Raw genomic sequence first — 25,510 nt, 5'->3', positions numbered from 1 at the left:
TCGATAATCCTAATTTATATTTCTGCACCTCGAGGTAAAGGACACTATGTCCATTTTCCTAATTTTTCAGGAGATCAATTTCAAGATTTTTAAAAAATTTAACCAGTAATTACTTATAAGTTAGGTTTACTATACCAATATTACTGTGATATTAAAATGTTGTAAACTTTTTACATTGTACATATTTATTGCTATTTCTTTCCATAAACCAGGATTAAATCTTGTGAAATCTTAAAAAGCGAACCGGTGAAAGAGAGAAATGAATGCGAGGCCCACCTGGCGCTCAGCCTCCGTCTCTGCACAGCCATGCCCATGTCGTCATCGGAGTTGTCGAGGGAGTCGTCGTCGGAGTCGAGGGCGGGCGCGGGCGGCCGCACCATGCTCTTCTCGCTGGGCGTCGACCGCTGCCGCACCCGACCTCCTCCGCCCCCACTCCCATCCCCGCGCCCGTTGCAGCAGTGGCACCGACCCCCGCTGCTCCCGCCCCCACCGCCCCCGCTCCCGCTGCCCCCGCCGCCGCTGTACCGCCTCGGGGGCGGGATGGTTGGCATGGGGCCCATGGCCCATCCGTCCTCCACCCACTCTCCGGAGCTCTGGCGGAACACTTCGTCGGGGATGTCGACGGGGGTGGCGGGCCGCGTGTAGCCCTCGCTCCGCTTGCTCTCCCGCCCGTCCGAGTTGCGCGGGCTCTTGCGCGGCGTGCTCAGGTCCGGCAGGGACTTGTGCACCACGGAGTTGAGCGCGGGAGCCCGGGGGCGGCGACGCAGCGAGTAGGAGGCGTCCTGCCCCGCCACCTTCAGACAAAACGGAAAATGTGTATACACATATCTAAACTATTTTATTGACGAATATTTTACAGTAAAACCTCTATGTAGTGAACCTCTTTACATCATAAACCTCCATATATCATACCACCCCAATGGTCCCGTCTGATTTACATATAAATTTATAGGCAAACCTCTCCTAACTACCTCCACAAAACGTACCGAGACAACAAGAGACCATTAATGCAGCCGTGATTACGTACATGGAATGACATTTTCAGCAATTAATGTTTCACTCTTTTTTTTCTTATATACCTTATTATGCTGTATTTCTCACGTTAATCGTTAGTTTTGGCCATTTTGTTCAATATGAGAGCATACCTAACAGTAAATAAGAAAAAGGCATCCAACTGTCCCAATCATTTTAAGTGACTGTTGAATTGAGAGAGATCACATCATTTTCTCTCGAATCATGGTAAAAACCATGCGATAGCATTCGCTTTCTGTAATTATTAAATAATAAATATATGTTCACTGATGCATGCATGATTGTTTAAACACATAAATATAATGGTTTAAAAGACAGTAGTGCCTTTCATTTCCAAAGGATATGAAAAAATGGTACCTATCACTAAAACCTCTCTATAGTGACCTCCATACATCAAATTGCTCAAATTTTGGTCCCCTCCATTACGATGTAAAGAGGTTTTACTGTATTTGCTTTTTCATTATTCAACGAAAGAGGGGCATTTCTAAGTTGGTATATGAGGAAGAAAAATATGAATGGGAACTGGTTTTAGGATGTCGTGGATGATGTATTTTATTTCGTAAAAAATTATATCACTTTAAAAATATATAGACTAAGGATAAAAAAATATATAGGAAAATACTTTAAAAATATATAGGAAAAGGGACTCTCACAAGTTTATTTGACATTTCTGTGGGATAACCCGCAATTCTCATTTATTCACATATTCAGCATTTATGTCTTAACTATCCCGTCGGTAATATTTAAAATCGTCTGCATAATCAATAATGGTTCAAAATAGGCTGAAGCTGATATTACATATTCCATGGCTGAACGCATGAAATCTTTTCAGGCACGATTTTGTGGAAGTTCGATATATCCATGATAAACTAACACAAATGGTAATTTCCACAGTGTTAATACAACACTCAACAACCGACCATGGTTTCAACACATTGTGTCATTGTCAGGGTTATACAAACAGCACTTTCTCAGTATTTATGCCCCTTTATATGTGGATAGAGTGGTGGTTGTATCACCTTGATGACACAATGTGTTGAAACCATGGTCGGTTGTTGAATTTAGTATTGAAAGTGTGGAAATTGCCATTTAAGTTATTTTATCATGGATCCATAACTGAACGCATAAAAACTATCAGTGTTACGAAAATATCTATAATTAATTGAGCAAAGAAATATTCTAAACCTTTTCTGGTTAGCCAGTTTCAATTAATTTGGTGGAATACAGCTCGACTAGCGATGTTTGCAGTCATTTTTAATGAAAAAACGAATTCAGTGGCTTTCGATACAACGTACCCTGAAAACTATTTATCCACGAAATCCTAAAACCGCTTCCAATTTTTCTTCCTTATGCACCAACCTTCAAATGCCCTTCTTCCATTGAATAATGAAAAAGCAACAGCATGGAAATAAAATCATGTAGGCCTAAAATTATACGATAGTGAGAATACTCTTTCGCATAAAGTTGACATTGTTAATATTGTATTTTTCATGAAATCTAACTAAATAATGATTACAATAATATCCTTCAATACTCATTGCCACATTTGGCAAGAACTTGTAGCATTAAAGTTATATCACAATTAACAAGAAAACATACTTAATGTAATGTACTTTTACAATGCAGTTTTGCATTGTAAAAGAACAAATTTTTGCAATAAAGTCAGCCTTGCATTTGAAACTTCGTGTCAAATATTATCATTGAAGTGTAGCTTAATATCTCAGCGGGAGACACTTGTTTTTATATAAAGGAAAATATTTTTCTCAGTCTATTCGGTATAAACAACGGGTGATAAAATTATTCTCTCCTCCCACTATTATCACAGACAGTTTCGTAAAAACTAAGGGAAAGAGAATATCATTTCCTTCAAACCGTTAGGTTGAGGTAACACGTCTCACTCGGACTCAAATTTTCCACCCACATATGTTTTAAGGGATAGACACCTCGCTCTAGCAAAAAAAAAACAACCAGCTTAAGTCTCACTGTCACCGATGCGTGCTAGTTGCCCCCGATAAGCCGCACACTTTTTGCGAGACACCGCAAGAGAATATTCCAGGTGCTTCGGGACAGAATATGGGGGTGTTTGTCGCGGGATAAGAGAAGGCCGTTTCATTTTCTAAGATCTCTCTAGTAAAAAGACAACAGATGCATAAACCACGATGGGTCGAGACACATGCCCTAATCATGACACTTTAGAAATAGGAATACCGCTGCAGCTAGGTTAGACCGGCTGAAAGATCACCAACAATGCTACAAAGTCTACGAACCGGACTTAAGACGTCCCGACGCGAGGAAGCCGTATCGATGCTGAGACACTGGGGGATTAGTCCACAAGATAATAAAAACCATCCCCTAGGCTACGGTGTTGGACATGAACAGAGGAGGCGATAGAAGGTGAATGTAATCTAATGCGACAAGCAAGCATGGGACCTTGAAATTTAGCTACCTCCCACTACTGGCACCTTATTTCATAAAATTAATATTACAATTATTATATCATATATTAACCATAATGTTCAAAAATAAATATTTATAACCTTTGGATTTTTGAACTTTTTAAATATTGAATTCATTTGCACATCGGTAACGCCAATGGAGAAATTTCAGGGTGAAATATCTCCTACATGACATCCAAAATAAGCGACCGATCGGAACTTAATTTAGATTGAGGTTCAATCGAGGAAAAGTTGAGGTAACTTACATAATGAATCGTAAATATAACGCTGATCGACATGATTTATTTTCTTATTTAAGCTAAGCTTTTTAAAAGTAAAGTCCTTTGGAGTTCAGCAACAAAGATGAAAGAACTATTAAAAACTGAGCCGTTTCCTGGCCATCTAATATGAATATTGAAATATATTGGTATTTATAATTCGGAGAAATACTGTTACCAGCGACTTGTTTATTCGACCACTGATCAGCAGAAAAAATAAGTGTTTAGTTCAAGTAGACCCAGTCGCGGAGGGTAGTGTAGGGAAAAATTCTTTGACTCTCGTGTTAATCGATAAAATAACCCTCTAAAGCACTAGTGCCCACTTACAAGAAAAATGTGTTTCCTCTGGGATCATTAAATCTATCTTAATTAAAATTAGTTGATTCTTAATTTGAGGAAGAATAACGCCACAGAATTAGCTCATGATGGCTCTTTCATGGCTTTTTACCATTTATCAAAACCATTTTACTAAAAAATCTCAATTGAACTAAAACATGCAACAATTGTTTCCATTTGAATTTTAAAAATCAACAACTTAGAGCTCCTTCAGCTTTTTTATTAAATTTAACATCAGAAGATATGTAATTAACAGGAATTGGAATGCTAGGTGAATTCATTATCCAAAGTGAAAATGAAGTTTTCCTATCAATCAAAACATTAATTCTCCAATATTTACAATCGTAGATGTATTCTGCTTTCCAGGCAACGATGCCTCTTGTAATTACGGAAATCCTTCCATTAAGCGGTATTATTAAGGCATTACGAGCAGTCAAAGAAGTACAATGGAGATAATTACAAATACAACGTCATTATTCATTCGATGCATAGAGGATGTCAGTTTTTAGCAGGTTAGCACATTTTCCCACTGCAATGCCATAAGAAATGACAGTTTGATTAACATTTTTCATTAAGAGTGCTCTGCAAGCCAGTTTAATGGCGCATTCATATTTGCGACTCTGACAGCATTGGCCTTGTCCCAATATTGATCACAACTAGCCTGTCGGGTAAGACAGAGTGCGACTGCTTGACGCGCGTACACATTGTGTGAATATGCACCATTGTTTCCAGAGAGTTTTTCGCAAAAATCCGTTCCGGAGAAATGGAAAAGCGTGGGTTTTAATTGAAAATGTATGCTAAGGTACCCGGAATAGAGAAGCTGGAGGGGTCATTTTGCAAAAAGATGTATGGATGGCTTTTATCCCCATTGTTACCCTGAAATGTAGGTGTTAGACGCAGAAGAGAGAGAAATCTTGCCTCAAAGCTAACAGCATAGAGTATAGGAGAACGAACTATTTCCAGAGTAGGTATTGGACTGCGATTTAAAATCAAAATATGAACTGCAAGATTCCCTATATTCATTGAAGTAAGAAATGTACAACATCCAGAAAACATTTAAATATGTTCGAAAAAAAGAGTTTATTTTAAGAGCAGGATATTACGTAAATAGATTATGCTTTAATGAGGTACAGCAATAATTTATTCAGCATTGTCAGTTTGAGTCTATTTTATAAGACATTGGGTGTCAACCTTCTCATATCGGCTGGTTTTATGTTCAAATTATTTTAATATTATATCTTAATTATAGCGTAAAGCTTTTTGTCTCGTTGCAACGTGGCAAAAATATTTTCAACATGTATGTACTCTCAAAAGGGCCAAACAAATAAGTTTATACTGCGAAAACTGGTATGCAAAGGGATTTAAATATTACTACGGACACAAAAAATAAATAAAATAATTAAATTTGACAGTGAAACAAGAGCTTTTCCCTGAGTTTGGCTATTTTGGATACCTTGGCAAGCATTTTAGGAACGAAAATTATTACTACGGAAATGAAAAATAAATAAAATAATTAATATTGACCGTGAAACAAGACCTTTTCCATGAGTTTCAAATTTTTGGCTGTCAGGGCAAATATTTCCGGAACGAAAAATATTTCTGCGAGATATATGGGCTCCAACGTTTGTAATTTGATCTGATTGAGAGACTAACTTAACAATAGTCATTTCCAAAAGCATTTTTTGTAACGTTTTCCAGTTTACTAGCTTCATTAAACTTAAGCGTTGTAAAAAAAAACTAGATATTTCGATAATGTAGAATAGAGAAATTAAATTACACAAAATCATTTAGGAAATAATTCGATTGGTAATTTGTAAAAATAAATGAATAAAAACATAGTGTTGGCTTCCTCATTCACCTTAATTATTAAATCAAGCCGATACTTCTTTTATGGCATAAAATGCCATAAAATTACAACATTAGGTTTTTAAAGAATTTTCTAGTTTAACGGCAAAATTTCTTGAACAAGAATATTGGATTCAAGGGAAGAACGTAATTTTCCAATAACTCTAGCCCTTAAGTTGAAGGATGGCCTCTGTCAACTTAGACCATAGGTAATGCTAGATTTTAATTGCAGTGCTTCTTAAATCCAAAGCTGACCATGATTTAAATTGAAGGTACAAGCTAATGCATATTAAAAAAACATTGCATTCTCACTATATAATTGCAAAAATTCCAAGAAATGATTGAATTCTCTGCCGATTAATTGCGTGGGTACATTGTCCAATGGTAACTGCCAAAGAATAATAGACACACAATGATACTTTTCATGCACTCTCATCCACTAAGAACCTCGCATCACAATCCGTAAAGAATATTTTTTATTACATTCATTTCGATACTTACGCCATAGCAAATAATTCCACTAATTATGTGGAATAAATACAACAATTTCTTTAATTTTACGACCAAAGATAAAATAAAAGACCACATAAGAGCATGATAAAAAGAAGAACACAATGGTAATATCCACACTTTTAATGTCACAACTCAACAACCGACCATGGTTTCAACATGAAACGTGTTGTGAAACATGGTGGTACGTGTTGAAACCATGGTCGGTTGCTAAGTTGTGACATTAAAAGAGTGGAAATTACCATTGTGTTCTTCTTTTTATCATGGATATAAAGAACTTCCACAAAATCGAGCCGGATACGATTTTACACATAAGACCACTTATCGGCACCGATTTCATGGAATACTGTGATTCCAATGGGAGAACAGTCACTGTTTTCGCGATTAACTCTTTCAAGCCTAGATTTTTGTCCCAGTTTCCAGGCCTGCGCCTATCCTGCGCTGAGCACTTACCGTCCGCGTGTCAAAGCGGTCGTTGCCGCTGCTGCGCCGACTGTGGCTACCCGTGTGCGTGTCGTCGTCCTCCTCGTCCGAGTCGTCTTCGCCCACGTTGTCCTCCTCGTCGCCGTCGTCCTCGCAGTCCACCAGGCGGCGGTAGTATCGAGGCGGAGGCGTCGCCGCCCCGCTCGGCCTCCGCATGTGCCTGCGCCGACGCTGTTGCTGCTGCTGCGAGCGATCCGCTGCCGCCTCGGCCGCCGCCTGCGCCGCTGCCTCCTCGGCGGCCGCCTGCGCCGCCGCAGCATGCGCCGACCTCCGCTCGGCCTCCGCCGCCTCCTCTTCTTCCCGCGACACCGTCGGCATCAGAAGCCGCCGCAGCTGCATCGTCACGTCCTCCGAGTGACTGCCCGACCCTGGGGTGCTCCTCCTACGGAAGGCCACACTTCAAATCAACACTTAGAATTTCACATGCCGTATGAAAAAGGTAGATCGTATTCCTATCCAAGACCACAGGGGTATATAAAGTAGACCACAAACGAGCATACTTGCGACAATATCGTAAAATACTTTCATGGCTATGCCAAAATAGCATTGTCATTGCTACGTTTTTTTTGAAGTTAGAACTTTCCATCCCCCACAACCAAAAGTTTTCATAAGAATTAGAGCAAAAGTGAAATATCATCCAATCATTGCTCAAATAATGTTATGTATTTGTCCTCCACTAATTTTAATAACTTTTTTAAAAGATTCCCTTGTCAGACATATTTGACCTAAACCAATCGCTTTAAATGCTTTTTTTTCACGAGATCTAGCGCTAAGGATTATATAGCAAAAAATATTATATTCCTGGATTTTTCCTCTGCTAGCTGTAATCATATCTTACGACAAAAAAACTTCTCTAGCTGTATTTCCCTAATTGCTTGTTCCAAAACCAGCTCGAAGTTTTAAACTCTAAGAGCCGGTATAATTTGATTATTCCATTCTCAGCAATTGAATTAGAAATTAAGTATCAGATTAATAAAGGTTAGATTTTCGTTTAGAGCAAGTAAATGTCCGTGGTGGGGTTGTCTCCTTCGTTTACTTCACTCTCCAATTTCGTAAAAAAATATAAAGCTCCGTAAAATCAAGACGAGGAAGAGATAGGTACTAAAACAAGAATATAACATTCTTATTGTAACAATTGCATTACATTTTCTTCAAAAATGAATAAAGGTACTAATGAAATGGATATCATAATTACGACTACAATTAATAATGGCAATGTATTCAATAAATCGAAGTTAGGTGTGACAATGTATTATTTTTTCGTTTGATACATGCCATTTTCAAATTGAATTAGATTCCCGCGCGACAATCGCTACGAATCTTTAGGGCAAACTACAGTCCAAGAGATTCCCAGTAATTCTGGGGACCTATTCGTGCATTCTACGACAACGAAAGATTTCAGACATTTCAATTAGGCAGATGCGTCTAGTATCACGTTTCTCTTACCTCGACGACTCAACGGTCAAATCAAGCGAATTATCTGAATTTGCGTCACAATTGAAAATTTAATCAATCTGAAGCGATAGGAATGTTCACAAATTGCATCGTGGCGGCTGCAAGATAGCTGCGGTGGCGCGAATCTGTGGCGAGCTTAATACGTCCTTCGCCTAAATGTACCGGCATATGGGTGCATACTACGTCCCTCATTATAAAATTCAGCTATAGGACAACAGCTGCGCTTGAAATATATGGTAAACTGCTGGTTTATGCCATGATGAAAAATAAAAGGATCAAAATAGGCCACATACCAAAAAAATGGCAGCATTCCATATGTAGGACATAACCATATGCTTTCTCATTATATCACGCCCCTCTGAGGTATAATTCACAAACCTATGGTGCATAATAAATCTACTGGTTTTATAAATTTTTATGCTATATTAAAGAAAGTATGGATAAAATGGGATAAAATTACGGACTACGAATCAAATAAAATCAAAAACATATACCACTCCCGTTGCTCGAAACATATTTTTTCATGTAAAATTACCACAATTTCATCATCAAACCATAACTGATAAATTGAAATCGAAGAAAATAGCAGTGTGATAATGTTTTAGTGAATTTAGTTCATGATACTGACTTTAATTTATTTCTCAAAGATTTGGCGAGTAATGACAGAGAATAAAAATAAGAATTTAAAACGAATAACCTGGTAAAAATATATCATTTAAAACTTTTAATCTTTACCAAAGAAATTTCAAGATTCCCAGAGGATAAAGCGAAAGGCCTTTGTAATGTAATTTTCCACCTAAATGCAGTTTGCAGTTCTCCTCTTCCCGGGAGGTCGATTTTCCATCTGCCCCTCGACCGCTTCAAGTGCCCTCAAAGGAAAAGTTTGACAATCTCATTACGGTCAAGATTGGTCAGTGTGCCCAGGAGAAGTTGCGAGGTTTTAGTGGTACCCCGACCTACAGAGGCAGGAGAACGTTGTAGTTCGAGGTAGCGCGGTTTACCTTCTAATTAAGCCTGAAGGAGGGCATCCGGATGGTCGACTGATAGGTGGACAGCCAGTGGGCATATATGGAATTCACAGCAGGTACCTACGCTAGTATCAAGTAGCCACAATTTTTGGTTTTCTGGGCTGGTATAGTTTGACTTGAAAGGCAAGTGTAGCTTGGAAACGAATTTAAGAATCATGTGTTTGAAAATTGAGACGGTAAATTTGTACTTAACCACAAAAAATACTGAAATCGTAAATTGAATCCATATAACATTACAAATGTAGAAAACATGTAAGAATTCACAATTTAGCAAGATTTTCTTGCTAAATACGGTTCGATTCGTGTTAATTAAATACATTTAATTTGATATTTTCTAAAATCTTCAAAGCACTGCATTGTAACGAGAAAAACATCCGGTAAAGTGTTTAATATGAATGTAAAAAAATTAAAGGAAGATATTTTCAGCTTGATATTTTTATTGAGTTTCTTATAATGAGGCACTGGTTACAAAAATTTCGTAAAGAAAATATTCTTATTCTCGGCTATTACTACAACTAAAATGTTGTTAGGAAGATATGGAACATCCTCATGCCAAACAAAACATACTTTAGATCTGACAAAGCCTTGAACTCTGACCTTTATCTTACTGTTATTGTTAATTACAGTTTATCCTTCTTTGAATGCCGATATTCGCAGACATTCTAGGATATGAACTAACAATGGTCCCTAATGATGCATTTGAACTGCGCTCCATGACTTAAAAATATTTCATAAACGGTCAATTCATTTATACGATTTCCTTATTAATATATTCAAAACGAGGATGATGGAAAAATGTACTACGCACGATAATAAGTATACATATATATGGATACGATGTACTATTTTTACAGCGCCGCAGCAGCGGCACGAGACGGGCCCCGTAAATGCTAGCAACCCGCATTTTACGGTAAACTGCCTCCTGGTGTTATGCGGGTTGTTTACATTCACGGGGCTATGTGACATGCAGATCGACGTATCTGTTAACCAGCAGAAATTTTGCTGCTGTACTTAGTTGATGAATTTTCAGCTCATGTCAATTAATAGTGCAGCTTATTTGCAAAAAAAAACAATAAACACAACTGTCAGAAAGTATCTGCTAATATTAGGCAAAGAAAAGCCTCTTGTTTCTGAAATCATAAATTGCATCGATATAGTAAAACAAGTATCGAAAATATATCTAAAAATTTACATATTATCAAGATGTTTACACTAACTAGGGTTATTCATGTTAGTTTAATACATTTATTTGAATATTTTATGAAAATTACAATGCACTACATTGTACCGAGAAAAAATATCTGGTAATTGTTTTCAAAAGATAGATATTTTTATCTAGCCTCTTATTATGGAGTAGGTACTAATACATAAAAGTTTTCAGATTCATTATTCACTAAATACTTTCTCGTGAGCATTAAAACAATAAATTTACATCATGAAACCATTTCAAAAATCGTAATGCGTCAAGTATTTCATACTTAAATTTTAAAATTATTTTGATTCCACGCGCTCCAAACCGGATTATGTGTCTTATATTCTGAAAAAAAAGTAAGTGTCATTATTATCCGATACTTACGCACATGAATTGTTCATGACAGTGCAAATTGAACCCACAACCCTAGAAGGAAAAATGATCTATCCGATATTTCAATAAATTTTTTCAGATTAAAATCAACGGAAACATTACATTGATTAATGAAACCGTGATATAATTTTTCAAGCAGGTATACCCAGACATACCAGTTTCCTATAAAAAATTTATTTTTATTTTATAACTAAAACATCAACTCCTACGGATCTGTGTTCCACACAGCGGTTTCAGTGACCGGAAAAAATATAAAAATTACCATTCAAAGTATTTTTAAAACCCATCACTTCTAAGAATAACATAAGTTGGTGAGCAATCTCATTAATTTGATGGCTAATCAAAGGCGGAGCCACCCCATTTACTCACCGATTAGCAGTGCCTGATATACTGTCCCCAGCCCTCGTCCTCCGGGTGCAGTGCGTGGGCGGGAAGGGCACCGTTGGATAGTAGACGGCGGATCCGCGTCCCTCACCGCTCGGCGCCGACGACGAGAGGCGCGGGCTCTTGGGAGGGAGGACGGGCGGGGGCGAGGAGGGCGGCGAGGGGGTGGGCGGGAACCCCCGGCCCCCCTCCGACGAGATCATCACCATGGTGAGCATGGCCGTGGTGTTGACTCCCGGCTGGGTGCCGACGCGTGGCGGCGACGGAGGTGAGAAGGAGCTGGGCGGCGGTACCACACCCGGCGGCACCTGCTGCTGCCCACCGCACCCGCCCTTCACCCGGCAGCCCATCCCCGCGCGAGGGCCGCAGCAGTGCAGCGATACGGGCGCCGGCACGGCCGAGGGCTGCGCCGACGGCTTCGGAGCGGAGGCGGGCCGCGCCGCAGAGGAGAGGAGGCCGGAGAGGGCGTGGGCCGCGGAGGTGGGCGCGACTTGGAGGTGTCCGCTGTTGCGGAGCTCCTGTTTCGAGTCGAGCACCTTCTCCGACTTCACATAGAACGCCTTAGATTCGGCGAGAAGCTCCACGGCGCTCTTCCGTTTGGCTGAAAGGGAGAAGAGATAGGAAAGGTTAGATTCTTTAGACAATGGTGTCATTCACTCAGTTCACCCGTACTTGCATTTTCACAAAGAACTGATGGCGTAACTTTGTGAAATTATTTGATTGCCTCATTCTCACGAAAAAATTATATTGCACGCAAATTTCGCCTTAACATACTGATGATTTTTTTATCTAAGCTGCAAAAACTTAGCTTGTCACATACGAGCTGTACGCTTATATGGAAAGCGGCTTTGTATTAGCTGGTGAATGTTTTTCGTTTTTTAACTTATTTTTTTATAAATTGTCGAAAAGCATGTCGGAAACTAAACAAGTATGATATTGGCAACAAGTATCATTATTACCTATAAGCAATCGTGAAAAAAATTTGGTAGATGTAAGAGAAAGATAAATTACAACGAAAAAATTGTCCTAATTCAGCCATTCTCCAAATATTTAAGAATAGAAAGCGATAAGTCACCGCTTAATTTATTAAAAATTTCGGCCGATGTCACGGAAAGATTATTTTTCCACTTATTTTTACAAGTTTTTTCGGCGCCCACTCTTAATGAGTTGTTGGCGTCATGAGATATCTAGTTCATTTAACTGATCAGGAAAAAATTGCTAATCAAGGGAATGCAACGTTAAGTGTAAAATACAAGAGACCAATCGATGTTAGAAGGAGGTAGAGAAGGGCAGGTCTGCTCAATAGGAGCGCGTGGCGACATCAACCTTTATACGGTTCGGCTAAAAACGGCGATTTTTCGCTGCAAATAGCTGAAGAAGGAAACAAATTATTGAAATAAATGTAAAAAATACTTGTCTAAATATTTTTAAAACTCTATCACTCCCAAGTTGGTGAGCAAGCTCATTTACTGGATGGCACAACTAAAAGTTATATGATTCACGATGCTTAAAACCTTAGAAATCGGAATGGAAATGGTCTGTTACGGTTGTTTCTTTTCAAGTAAGACGGGCGTCCGCACAAAAGCTTTCGTGAGAAACCTTGAGAAGAATGACTTATATTCATCTGCATAATTCAATAAAAAGTGCTTATTAAGTAAACAGAAATGGATTACTTTACACTTTAAATATGCAATTTAACTACTAGCTGTCAACATCAGAAAAAATTATCCTGAAAATCTACTTATAGTTGTAATAAAAGTTAACCAAAAATGCTATCATACCTATAGACGTACAAGAAGAGAAATGTAGATATTTTCTGACGTTAATCCTCTGATACAAGGAGGTAGACGCTGAGGCAACAATAAAAGTGATTTGATTTTCTGAGGTATTTTGCATTGGTTGCATAAAATAAATAAAATATAAATTGGTGTCAGCTTATAAGAGATATAGAAATATATAAAATATTTGTACCATGGAATCACGTGATCGAAAGATTTTATAAGATAAGAGAGAACATAAATGAAAATAATTCTTACGCAAATAATTATATTATTCCTGGCCAAATACCTGATGCCTAAAGTAAATCCTTTTGCACACATTTACATCTGAAGTTTTTTTAATTTGGGAGGAAAAAGAGTGCTAGAGCCGATCTTCATAATTCATTGATCATACAAGATAAAATTTATGGAAATGATTCGATGATTATTTGATCTCATTAAATAACGCCACCAGTAGACAAAAATGAGCTAATTAAATAATAACGCAAAATAAATAAATTCCATAAACAAGGAAGTGGTAAAAATTACATGCAATGCAATTAAATACAAATATAGCAAATATTGAATAAAGATATGCAGTAAAATAACATTTCTTATGCAACCAATCCAGCATTTGTGGTTACTAATATTTATTTTGACAGCCTGAAATTCCATTCAAAACGAATTATGCGAAATATTATGACAAAATTTCGACGGATAACGAGAAGAATTGCTTCTTTCAACTGCTATGAAATGTGTCCTCGTCATTAGTAAATAATGTCATATATCATTAAATTCTAATTCAAACATGAACTTATTATACTTCATGAAATATCGCATCATAAAATAAATAATGAAAGACGAAAATTTCACTATTAAGCACCGTTGTTATCCTACTTATTTATTAAGTTCATGTGAACACCATTTTAAAAAATTGGGGTAACCTTCGGCTACGGGAAAAATATGTCGCTTTAAGTTGAACTCTGGAATTTCCAACAATTTCAATACAAATAACGGGCATGTAAACAACAGTCATTAAATTAATGTGATCTTCGTGAGTTATAAATATCGTCTACTTTGATAATCCAGCTCACCTAGTGCACTAATTTACATGAGCTACGAAAACATTAGTCCATAGGTATCTCTCAAAATTCCCCTTTAAGCCGGTATTGATGAGAATTGGTAGATACGTCTATAATATATTTGCTTAATACACCCCTACTATTGCCTCTAGAACCTGCTTCCTTCGCACTCTAACACGCTTTCTCCCATTTCACTCTTTTGAACTTTTCCTCGATTCCAAGGAGCTATATTTAGCAATGATACAACGCTAAAACTAACACACAGAGGGGATTTATCAGTTATCACACTAAAACCATTCTGTTAAGGGTCTTTTATTCCAAAACAAATGCGGAGAGATAATTTTAGCTTCTTTTGATTAAAAAATGCTACCCTTGGCATACCTGACTGTCCTCACTTCGCTGGCAGGAAAATCGTCACTCGCGAGCTAAATTAAGCAAGGGATAAGGAAACACACTACGCGAGGAAATGGGACTAATTAAAAACATTTTCGTTGTCCAACTCAAAGAAATTAAATTAAATTAAAAAAAAGAGAGAGCTTAAGATACGAAAAAAACGCACAGGTTAACAGTCAACCTGCGCCATTTCCTTGCCATTTTGCGAAAGTAGGCGGGGTAAGAGGGCACGAAGCTCTCTTTTCTCCCACCCAGGTTAGCGAAAAAAAATCTGACGATCGCATACACCGCCACGAAGCAAGATTCCCTTCGCTCCTCGGAAGGTACGGAAGCAAAGGAACACGCAACGAAAATATCCTTTTCAAACCCACTGGGCTGAAATGCTTCAAGCAGGGTTAAACGAAAAAATATAAATATCCAGGAGAGAGAGAGAGAGAGAGATAGAGAGAGAGAGGTTAAAAAATAACGAAGGGAGTCTTATCCCTTGGTGTAAGGAAAATTTTATTTCCTTCAACCGGGTTCAAGACATTCTTGAAACGTAGCGTGGGAAGCCAGGCTAAAGCACTACAGTGAGGGTAAAGGTATGAGGAGCTAGGGGAGACGGAGCCCTTAAGGGTAACGAATCAAAAATGCTCCGTTGAGCAACGGGGTTTAACCGTCTCTATTGGAGCGCTACTACCTAAGGGACATTTAAGGCATCAAAACGCGTTGCCTTCGAGGTTTCATCTAGGTCTACCAAAACGAATGGAGATGCCAGGACTGTAAATTGAGTGAATTTTTAAAAAATATGTGCTTCTCTTGGCAACGTTTAATGACCAATGTAGGAAATCAAGTATACTAAATATGGCAATGCTTATGGAATGTATTTTGAAAATTCACGCATGATCCACCGCAGAAGAAATATTGAGCTTATCAACGTGACACAACTTATAATCAAGAACCTAAACTTAGACATTATTTAAACAAGAAACTCAGCAAGACAGCGATTGTGGATAATATTATAAATGTAAAGAATGATGTACCCGAGATTTTTTGTATTATTAGGAATAGCTTTTTTCGATCATTATTTGGAACAAAAATTATACTAGGATATCCTATGCGACACCTCATGGCTTTCAACGCTCAAAATATCTTTATCGACAATTATTATTTAAGCATTATTTATTAACAAATTGATGTATTCTTTTTATTAGTTTGACAAATATTCTATTTATTCAGCCCTCAGTTCAAAAAGAACCATCATGCGAAGAAATTAAAAGAATAAATGTTCTAATTTTTGCATCACAAACTGATTCAGGAATTTTTCACGTAGAGCTAGCAATTTCACCCATCCTAAATATTAGAGCCAAACAATCAATAATGAATACAGGTGAGATTTAATGGAGTCCACGATTTATTGCAACAGAGTGCTGCATTTGAACAGCCCTTGTGAACAGTTGAAAAGGTTATAGTGAAGTGGGATATGGCTAACGTGTGCGGGGACAGGAGCAGTGGAGATTTTGGGACCACGAATGCAACATCTGCCCGCTTGGCTTCAACGTGCACATATGCCGTTGGGAACATCGCACAACTTGTTCCAGGTCAGCGTAAAATATGACGCTTCCCGAATAAAGGAAGTTGCTCAGGATGAAAAAATTGGACGGCCAAGAGCCAAGGGGTATACCGTGCGACGAGAACTTTGCACAGATTTTGATTATTTTTTCGCACTCTAAAATTTAATGTCCACGTTATAGGGCAGGAGAGTTATAAAGTGCCCGCCACACGTGAGTTCTTGGTAGCACAGAAAGATAATCGGAGACCTACAAAAAGATAAAAGACTTATTTTACAACGGGGATGTATTATTGAGCACAGTGCATCAAAAGAGGCTAAACTAGGTAGATATATCGTCCAGAAAGTTATTTTTTCATAAATAACAACAAAAATTAGTTGGTGAGAACATGGGCGTAAGCGGGTAAGTAATGCAGAAGTAATAACAAACAGATGCGTTTCAATAGTTTGCTTCAAATGTTTAGAAATTGCAAGTTTTCCCTTCGTAAGTTAGTGAAATCTGAAAAAGGGTTAGCATATGTATCAATACAATAAAGACAGTCTTTATTCCACTATTTTAAGACATTTTCAGTAATCAAAAGTAATACTGCTATGAAAATCAGATTGTGGCGCCAACAAATAGTTAAAACTAAAACTACACTCAACCAACATATATGATGAAGAAATACATTAACGAAAAATACTAACGCAAGAAATATGCTGACAAAATTTACTACGGCAGGACGCTCACGAAAAAGAGAACTGAAAGAATTTATTTTAGGAGAAAGCTTGGATTCCTCATATTCGACTAATATTCGTCTTCCAACGACCAGGAAGTTTGGAGAAAATAGTAAAAATAACTGATAGATAAGACTGAGAGCCTAATCTGAAAGCTACCTTCGTATTTTAGCAGAGTGATCGAAGAAAATGAAAATATTGATATGCTTATAAAATACTTTAACCAATGGAAACACTCAAAAACAAATATTCAACAGGTATTACTCAGCTTTTTCAAAAGATAAATTTACTATAAACACTAATTATGTTTTCCTTAAAAATAAAGAAGTGGAGAATTGAAAGTTAAGTTGAAACAATAATTTATAGGAGAACGATTCCCTGGTCGCTTAGTAGCCACGGACCGAAGTGAAAGGACCTTAAAAATTCCTCCTCGTGAAACTTCCAAAAAACGTATTGAACACGGAAGAAAGTTTGTGTGCGCGTTATGGAGCGAGTGGTCAACGAGATGGTTGGGTGGAAGTGAGGTGAGTTGATGGAAACGGGGACCAGCGGAGAAGTGAAGATGATGTGCGCGGATCAAAAGGTAGGAACTACTTTAGGAGTGGTAGAATGTGACGAAGCTATTGCAGAGTGGAACAGAGAAGAAGAAAGGATAAGGAAGAGAGGAAAATGATGGACATAGAGATAGAGAAGAAGTTTGAGTTGTGCGGCTCGGTAATTGGATAAACACTTGAAATTATGCATTTTTACTTTAAAGTTATATATCTTATTTACTTTTGAATTTTTTCTATGCGTTTCGCCGTCTTACGGTATCATAAAAGCATCAAATGAATTTTCTACGGCTAAAAAATACATCCTAACATGAATATTTCACACTTTTACGCAATAGAGTTTGCAGCCGTTATATATGCTACGAACTATGCCACTAGATATTAATGACGTACATGAGGAGCCAGATAGAGTAGGGTGAATTGGAAATTAGCTGAGAACTAAGCATTTCACTATTCCGGCCTTCAGATACCATCAAATAACTTTGTTGCTTCCAAAAATATTTTGTTTTTCTGATGCGCATAACTGCAACACAGAAAAGAGCGATATTAGCATGAGGGTGATATTTTGCAAAGCAGTAGTGAGAAGGAATTCGTGTTTGATCTAAAAAAATAAACCTCTTTTATAAATGTTGGTTTGAACTCAGGCAGAGCTATCACTTACAACGTGTGCCTAATTTACCATCGCATTCTCTACTAGGATAATAAGCATATACAAAAACACCTTGTATTGAGTCTATTGATGTGTTAGTTTGTAGATGTAGATGTACTACGTTTTTGTACACTATACAGCATCATCAAATATGCACAATATGTCTTATTTGAACCTTAAGATACAAAAACAGGCTAAAAGCTGCACGCTAAAATAGCTTAAAAGCATCTAACAACAAAGTTGATTCATTGATGCATATTGATGGCACATCATGCGATCTATCTAAATTTTAAATCAAATATTATGAATTTAATATGAGCGCTGCCACTAGATATCGCGACCCAAATATTTTAAGGTTTCTACCAACGTTGTTTACTTTATCGTAATTATTTATCTTCATGTACCTACATCGTTTATTTCGCTAGTGAGCTAGGGAGAGGGTGAAATCTCGTCGGTCGTCTTAGCGAGTCAATCGAAACACCGGATGTATTAACTCCGTTTTTCTTACACATGCTCTGATTCTTTCCACCAAACATTACTGAGAAAGGGAAATAAAAATTAATCATACATATTTTAAAAGGCCTTTTCAAACAATCAAGATCACGATAATTTTATGATTGGGTTATCCTTAGGATGATAATATTTCATGATGATGAAAAATTAAATTTATAAAATGTAGGCTTCAATCGATCACTATGAATTATTTCTGTACCAAAACTCAATTAAGACTCATTGTTATGATGGCTCTTAAGATGGATAGTATGATTTAACATCAATGGATCATATTAGATTTTAGATGTTTGTAAACTACTGAAACGTACTAAGTTTAGCCTGTTTTTTTATCTTCGGGTTAAAATACGCATGTTGTGCATATTTGATGATGCTGCAAGTGTGGAAATGCGTAGTTCATCTACATCTATATACTACTCCATCAATAAAATCAATGTACAGTGTGGAGATAGATGTTTGATCATCTATCGATGTCCTGGTAGAGAATACAGAAAATAAATTAGACACACTTTGTATATGATTACACTGCCTGATTTCATTTAAGTGATTTATTGTTCGAGAGAAAATACGAATTCCTTCACTTATCTCTTTATTAGAATACCTCCCTTATTTTTTCGCTTCCTTCGGTTCAGTGAAAAAAAATGCGGATCTAATATCGTGTTTTTGGGATGTAGTTGTGTGCATCAGTAATAAAAAACATTTATGGAAGCAACAAAGTAATTTGATGCCAATTGACAGGTATCCGAAAGGCCGGAGAAAAATTTCAAAATTTCAAAGAGATAAGCGAATTTTCGATTCAAACTACTTTTCCGGCTCCTCATCTCCCTCAATAATGAATAGCATATCTAACGGCTTCAGACTCCACTTCGCAAACGTGTCAAACGTGTTAGAATGTATTTTTTAGCCACAGATAATTCATGTGATAGATATCATGTGTCTTAATTAAGTTTACTGAGACCCGAATTCGCAATTAATTTAAAGAATTCAGTTCACAAAAGGGACAGACAATCGGCAGTAAAAATAAATTTCTGAATGCAGCCAATACAGATAATTTATAAACTTTGCGGAGTGGAATCGGAATCAGGGTTTTTTTTTATTGACCATGTGCGATCCCGTAAGTCCCAGTATATCAGTGGACCACTTGAAGGGTTTAACGCACGTTGGGCAGGAGTGAGGTTAGTCGAGGTAATGAAGAGGAATGGAAAAGAAAGGATGGCATTATGTTGTGATAATGAAAAATAAAATTGCCATAACGTTGGATTCGCTCAATAACTATTGATATTTTCTGGACCAAAACTCAACTAAGACGCATTATAACGAGGTCGTTCACTAAGATCTGTACTCGAAATTTAATTCAAGAATTCATTTTACGGAAGGAACAGACAATAAGTCAGTAAAAATGAATTGGTGGACGCACCCATTAGGTACAGATAATTTATAGACTTTGCGCACATTTGGGGGTGGAATCGAAAAAAGGTTTTTTTTTTAGACCGTGCGCGACCCCATAAGTCCCAGTACACCGTTTGACCACTCGAAGGGTTTAACTTGCGCCGGGCAGGAGTGAGGTTTGTCGAGGCAAAGCAGAGAGTGGAGGAGAAAGGAGGATTGATGGAGTGGAGAAAGGAGAGGTAAGAGTGGGGAGGGGTAAAGGAGGATACAGTGGAAAGGGTGGAATGGGATGGGGAGTGTAAAAGGGTAGAGGGATGAGGGATTAATGGGAGTGAGAAACGGTCAGAGTGGATCAGAGCGCGACCGTGGATAACATCCATTCTCGAACGCAACACCATAAAACCTGCACGGATGGGAGGTAAAACTTATTGGAAGGAATGAAAAAAAAAAACAACAGGCATTAAGACCCGCAAAGAATTGAGATAAATCACTCCATTGATGCCGCAATTAGAGATTTGAAAAGTTGCCTTTTCGGGTAAAAAAACACTTTAAAATTGACTGGCGTTAGGACGGTTGAGATATGAGTGTGATCAATAAAAGGCAGTTCAGCGTAAAATGTCTCCGAGAAATTTTTTTCTGAAAACCTTCAGGAAGCATTAACTCGTCCGACTGAAATTACGGAGATGGTTTAAAACACGGCGTTATGGAGTGACAAATTAGGTTGCCTACGTACAGTGCAAGCTCTACGACTAACATGAAGATAATCCGCCCTAATTCAGTGCTTTACACACAAAAATGGGTACTTTATATATTTGAATCAATCTAGTAGAGATCTTCGAGCAAAATGGTAGGATACTCGGCATGCAAATTCAACAAATGGAGTTTTATAAGGAGAGCAAAGTTATTATGCCCCAAAAAAAGTATTCACGTCTCTTGACACAGGAGGTCGTTGATTCTTACCGTAAATGACTTTTAAAAATTACTAATCGAAGGACAAGACAAAGGCTGAATAAATAATTTCTTATAGAGATAATATAATATTATAATGATTTATTTACAAGAATTCCCATGAACCTTTACCGCTATCTTCATAAAAACGCCAAAAATGCATCACTAACTTTACAAGCTCCACTAAATTAACGAAATCAAATCGAGTTGACTTGAATTTCGCTTCATTGTATTCCTTAAGTAGCGCATTAAGAGCCAAAAAAATTGAGATAAATAGGTAAATCCATTGATGCCGCAATCAGGGATTTGAAAAGTTACCTTTTCGGAAAAAACACTTCCAAATTGATTGCCGTAATGACAATTGAGATATGAGTGGGCTCAATAAAAGACAGCCCAGCGTAAAATCTATCCGAGAAATTTTTATTCAAAATCAAATGGGACGCTTATCTCAATCGGATGTTTGATTTAATCAATAAATGCAGTAGAATTGTGTAGCTCCGACCATTGGAAGTATATATTTGCTCAACTGAAATCGCAAGATGCATTAAAACAGAGCCCTAGAGTGAAAAATTAGGTTGCCTAAGTACAGTGCAAGTTCTACGACTAACACGAAACTAAACTTTCTTAATAAAGCGTTTCACACACTAAAACGGCAGTATAATAAATTCGAATCTATCCAGCAGAGATTAAAGGAAAATGCTATAAGGTGGAGTAACTTGGATACACGGTATGCAAATTCAAAAAAATGGAATTGTAGAAAGGCGAAATTGGTGTATAAGGCAAGCATAATTATTATGTACAAAAAATATCACGTCCCCAAACACAGGAGCTAACTGATTCTTACCTTAAATGGCTTTAAAAAATTAATATTCGCAGGACAAGACAAGGGCCGAATAATTAATTCCATATTTGAGATCAAAGTTTATTTAATTATTTCTATGGAAACCAATGAGTCATTATTAAACCCTCTTAAAATCGCCAACAGAGTATGACAAACTTTGTATACTCCACTAATTGATCGAAATCAAATCGAGTTTACTTGAATTTTGCTCGATGTTATCCCAAAAGGTGCGATTTTGCATAGACCGAATATCCCGAATTCTTTCTCAAGCTACGATATCTATTTTTTAGTGGATTCATGTCATGCAATGACAGAATTTCCCTTGATATTAATGCCCCTAAACTGTAGTTAAAATTATTTTAACTTCATAAATTTACTTACGCTCGATGTTGATTATAAAACTAATTTTATTCGTTTCATTTGATTAATTAGAAATGATAACCCTGATAACCCAGATTTACAATCCCTTCCCAATAGAATTTGACTTTAATCCGCGGAGATTTTTGCATCGAAAGGAGTTCGCCCCACTTGGGAGGAGACGAAAAGGCCTTTAAATCTTCCGACCGCGAGCTTATCAATCACGACGTCTTAATCCTAAGATCCCCGCCTTTTCTCCGCCCCCCCCCCTTTCCTTTTACCTCTTTTACGAGTTTCCACGGAATGAAAGAGGCGCCGGATAAAAAATAATTCACATCGTCCCCTCAACCCAGAAGTGATTTACCCGAGGAAGGTGGGTGGGAATAAATATGAAAAAAAAATCACCGACGCCACTTCTGAAATATTACGAGCCGTTATCTCGGCGGAAGGAACTCGGTAAAAATAATAACCTGGGAGGCTCCTAAAAATGAATGGGAAAGGTTGGCGAAAGGTTGTATCGCTAAACCAAAGGGGATCGAAGGCTAGGAGGATAAGGAGAGTTTGCACAGGCAAGAGTTTGAACGCCCCTAAAGATATTAAATAGTTAAAGGTTTTTAGGCGCAAGCGTAAAACCCGTAAAAGTACAAACATCTCCAATAACCGGTTTTTATGAAGAATTACTTGAGTAAGCTAATGCTTTCATATGAAATTTCACGTTAAACAGAATTAACCCTGTTTCAAATTTCCCCATATCCCAAATATTTAAAAAAAATACACAAGACCAGGGGTTTCCAATTTACTAGGCCACGAGGGCCACATTCCAAGTTCCGAATCGCCCCGCGAGCCGGATAGCAAATTTGCCGATGACTGAAGTATTCGATACCAACGTCTGCTGAAGAATCCGGTAGCGTATTTCTTATTTACGAACAGTTGAAGGCGACTTGACGTGCAGTACAGCGCTGCAATGCTCCTAGCGGCGTCTCACAGAGTTAAACGAGCGAGAATCGCGCGCTACTTGAAACGACTGCGCGGGCCGGATGAAAGCCCTCCGCGGGCGGTATTTTGGAGACCCCTGTACAAGACAATTGTTAAAAGATAAAATTATGAGGTGATCATAAAGTTGAGAGCAGGAAAATATTGTCACTTATATATCGGTAAACTTTATACACCCAGAAAATTTCAAACGATACCTTAAGTTTTAAGTGAAAAATCCATCACCAACAGATACCGGTCGAGCAGCAGGAATGCGTCCTCTTAAGGTTGTGTACTCTGGTGTGTAATAGTCAAAAGATGACTCACGTTTATCATCATCACAAGCCATGAATTCTTAGACTTTTTGACATACCCCAATTACGTCTCCTATTAAGTCCTTGACACACCTCCTCCATCAATTCTCCTATAAGCTTATCTTCGTACTAACTTACCACTACTAAACTACTTCGTAAGCTAACTTGAAGTACGTCCTCTCTTTCGTATCTTTCAATACCTTCTCTCTATATAATGACGTTTTTATCATTTATTTTCGATTATAATTGTAACCTCAATTTTAACGTCAACTTTATGATTTTTATTATTACAACAAGCCAAGAATTCTAATGACTAATTCTCAAATTAATCAACACTTGATAGCCAGCCCAAGCATGAAGGATGAGAGTCTTCCAATTTCTCTCCTTTCTAGTTGGTGAAAAAAATGGTGTCGTTTAACAGTCAACTAAGCCTGGAACATGGAAGAGTTAATTTATAACTATATCTTCTCCATTGGACATCGTTTTCTCTCCAGAAGTGATTGGGAGAGGTGAGAATCAGCCAAACCACCGGGTTTCCGAAAAAGTTTCCAATGAACATTCATGAATTTAATTAACTGTTAAAGGGAAAGGCCACGTGTTTGCAAGGTTCCAGTATTTTAACAAAAAAGACTGATTTTTTGTGGTGATATTACGAGAAGTGAAAATATAGGCATTTCATGAAAAGAAAAATGAATTTCACGAGGAAAGTGGCCAAAGACTAGATCAGTGGTAATTAGATAACCGCACCGGACCTGAATAGGGAACGCTTGTAAAATAAACAGGCGAGGTCTAGCACACCTCTACGGTCGTCGGAGCTGAATATTACTGTGTAGTACCTATCGAATTTTCTGGAGCATATTTAGCTACACTTGACGAGAAATTTTTTATTACATTTTACAGACAAAATTCAAATGTCATAGGCATTGTCTGGACAAAAATTAGGGGTAATTATGACTGCAAAGAAATGAATTTCAAACAAAATTCCTGCAATTTTACTTGACCAATTGTGGATACCTATAACGCACGAAAGAGGCATGATTGAAAAACCTTAAAATATTCACCACAAAATGAACTCCCATTCTACCAAGAGAGCATTTTAAATGATATCGCCGATGGTATATATTTTTCAGATGGCTTTCAAGCCTATTGCAAACCATACAAGAAGGGAAATAGAAAATGAATGTTTTCAAAGGGAACCTTTTTTCCACCATTTTTTTAAATAAAAAAGTCACTTATCGGCCTATCTATAAAGTCTTTTACTGCGATGTCTTTAATTATCGCCGCTAAATTAAAAGGTGTTATGACAATTTGAATCTTGCTTACTAACCAGCGTACATAAACAAGTCTTTAACCTGATTTGTATACCTCTGAGTATTTTACGCTAATAGGTAGGCCTTACAGCTTGGGATGGCACAGAGACCGCGATCCAGCCACGGAGCTTAGATTAATCAATTAGAAAAGTTTATATGGGACCACATAGGGGAATACTTAGATGCTTGCAAAGGGTTAAGAATATGCGGAAACTAGGAAAATATTATTATTTTTGGTATAGGTACCAATGGAATTCTAGATGAAACAGCCGATTCCTTTGCCTTTCACCGATACAATCAATTACGATCTACGACTATCATGTTGGAGCCCCACAGAATCCAGGTCCGACAGAAGCGATAGATTAAGAGAGACATTTTGCCGAACGGATAGATATGGGAATTCGTTTTTCCTCGAACCATAAATGACTTTTATAAATGCTAGTCGTTATTTTGTTTGAGTATTTTTGCTTTTTATGTGTAAACGGCTGGTGTCCTAACACCCCCAAACGCCTTTTTTGGCAGCTTGTGGGGTATTATCTAGATGTGTATATTATGAATGTCACAAATGCCCGGATGGTTATGAGTCTTGTGTATTTTCTTACGTAAATAGTATGGACTTCAACCAGCATTGTAAACACCTTGGTAGTGCGCGTTAATAGGCGGGCCCATGCACTTTGGATAGCGATTCCGGGAGCGGTAGAAGGGGCAGCAGTTGTTAAAGAGAGAGGGTGAGGAGGGTGGGGGAATTCAAGAGGAAGGGGTAGCAAAGTATACGTCCCGAAGGGGTAGGCAGTGACGTC

General features: G+C 37.7%; 1 protein-coding gene across 2 annotated transcripts in view; it reads right to left on the bottom strand.

The window, feature by feature from the left end:
• LOC124156025 (actin cytoskeleton-regulatory complex protein pan1-like) overlaps positions 1–25,510 on the bottom strand; it is a 450,499-nt gene that overhangs the window by 6,000 nt on the left and 418,989 nt on the right. For both annotated transcript variants that reach the window (XM_046530312.1, XM_046530311.1), the window contains exons 3-5: positions 11,357–11,972; positions 6,890–7,301; positions 277–794 (exon numbers count right to left, since the gene is read on the bottom strand). In XM_046530312.1, the coding sequence (XP_046386268.1) occupies positions 277–794; positions 6,890–7,301; positions 11,357–11,972 (1,546 nt within the window). The remainder of the gene's footprint in view (positions 1–276; positions 795–6,889; positions 7,302–11,356; positions 11,973–25,510) is intronic.

Source organism: Ischnura elegans, chromosome 3, assembly GCF_921293095.1.
Source record: "Ischnura elegans chromosome 3, ioIscEleg1.1, whole genome shotgun sequence".
Taxonomy (NCBI): domain Eukaryota; kingdom Metazoa; phylum Arthropoda; class Insecta; order Odonata; family Coenagrionidae; genus Ischnura; species Ischnura elegans.
This window is presented reverse-complemented; position numbering and strand designations above follow the sequence as displayed.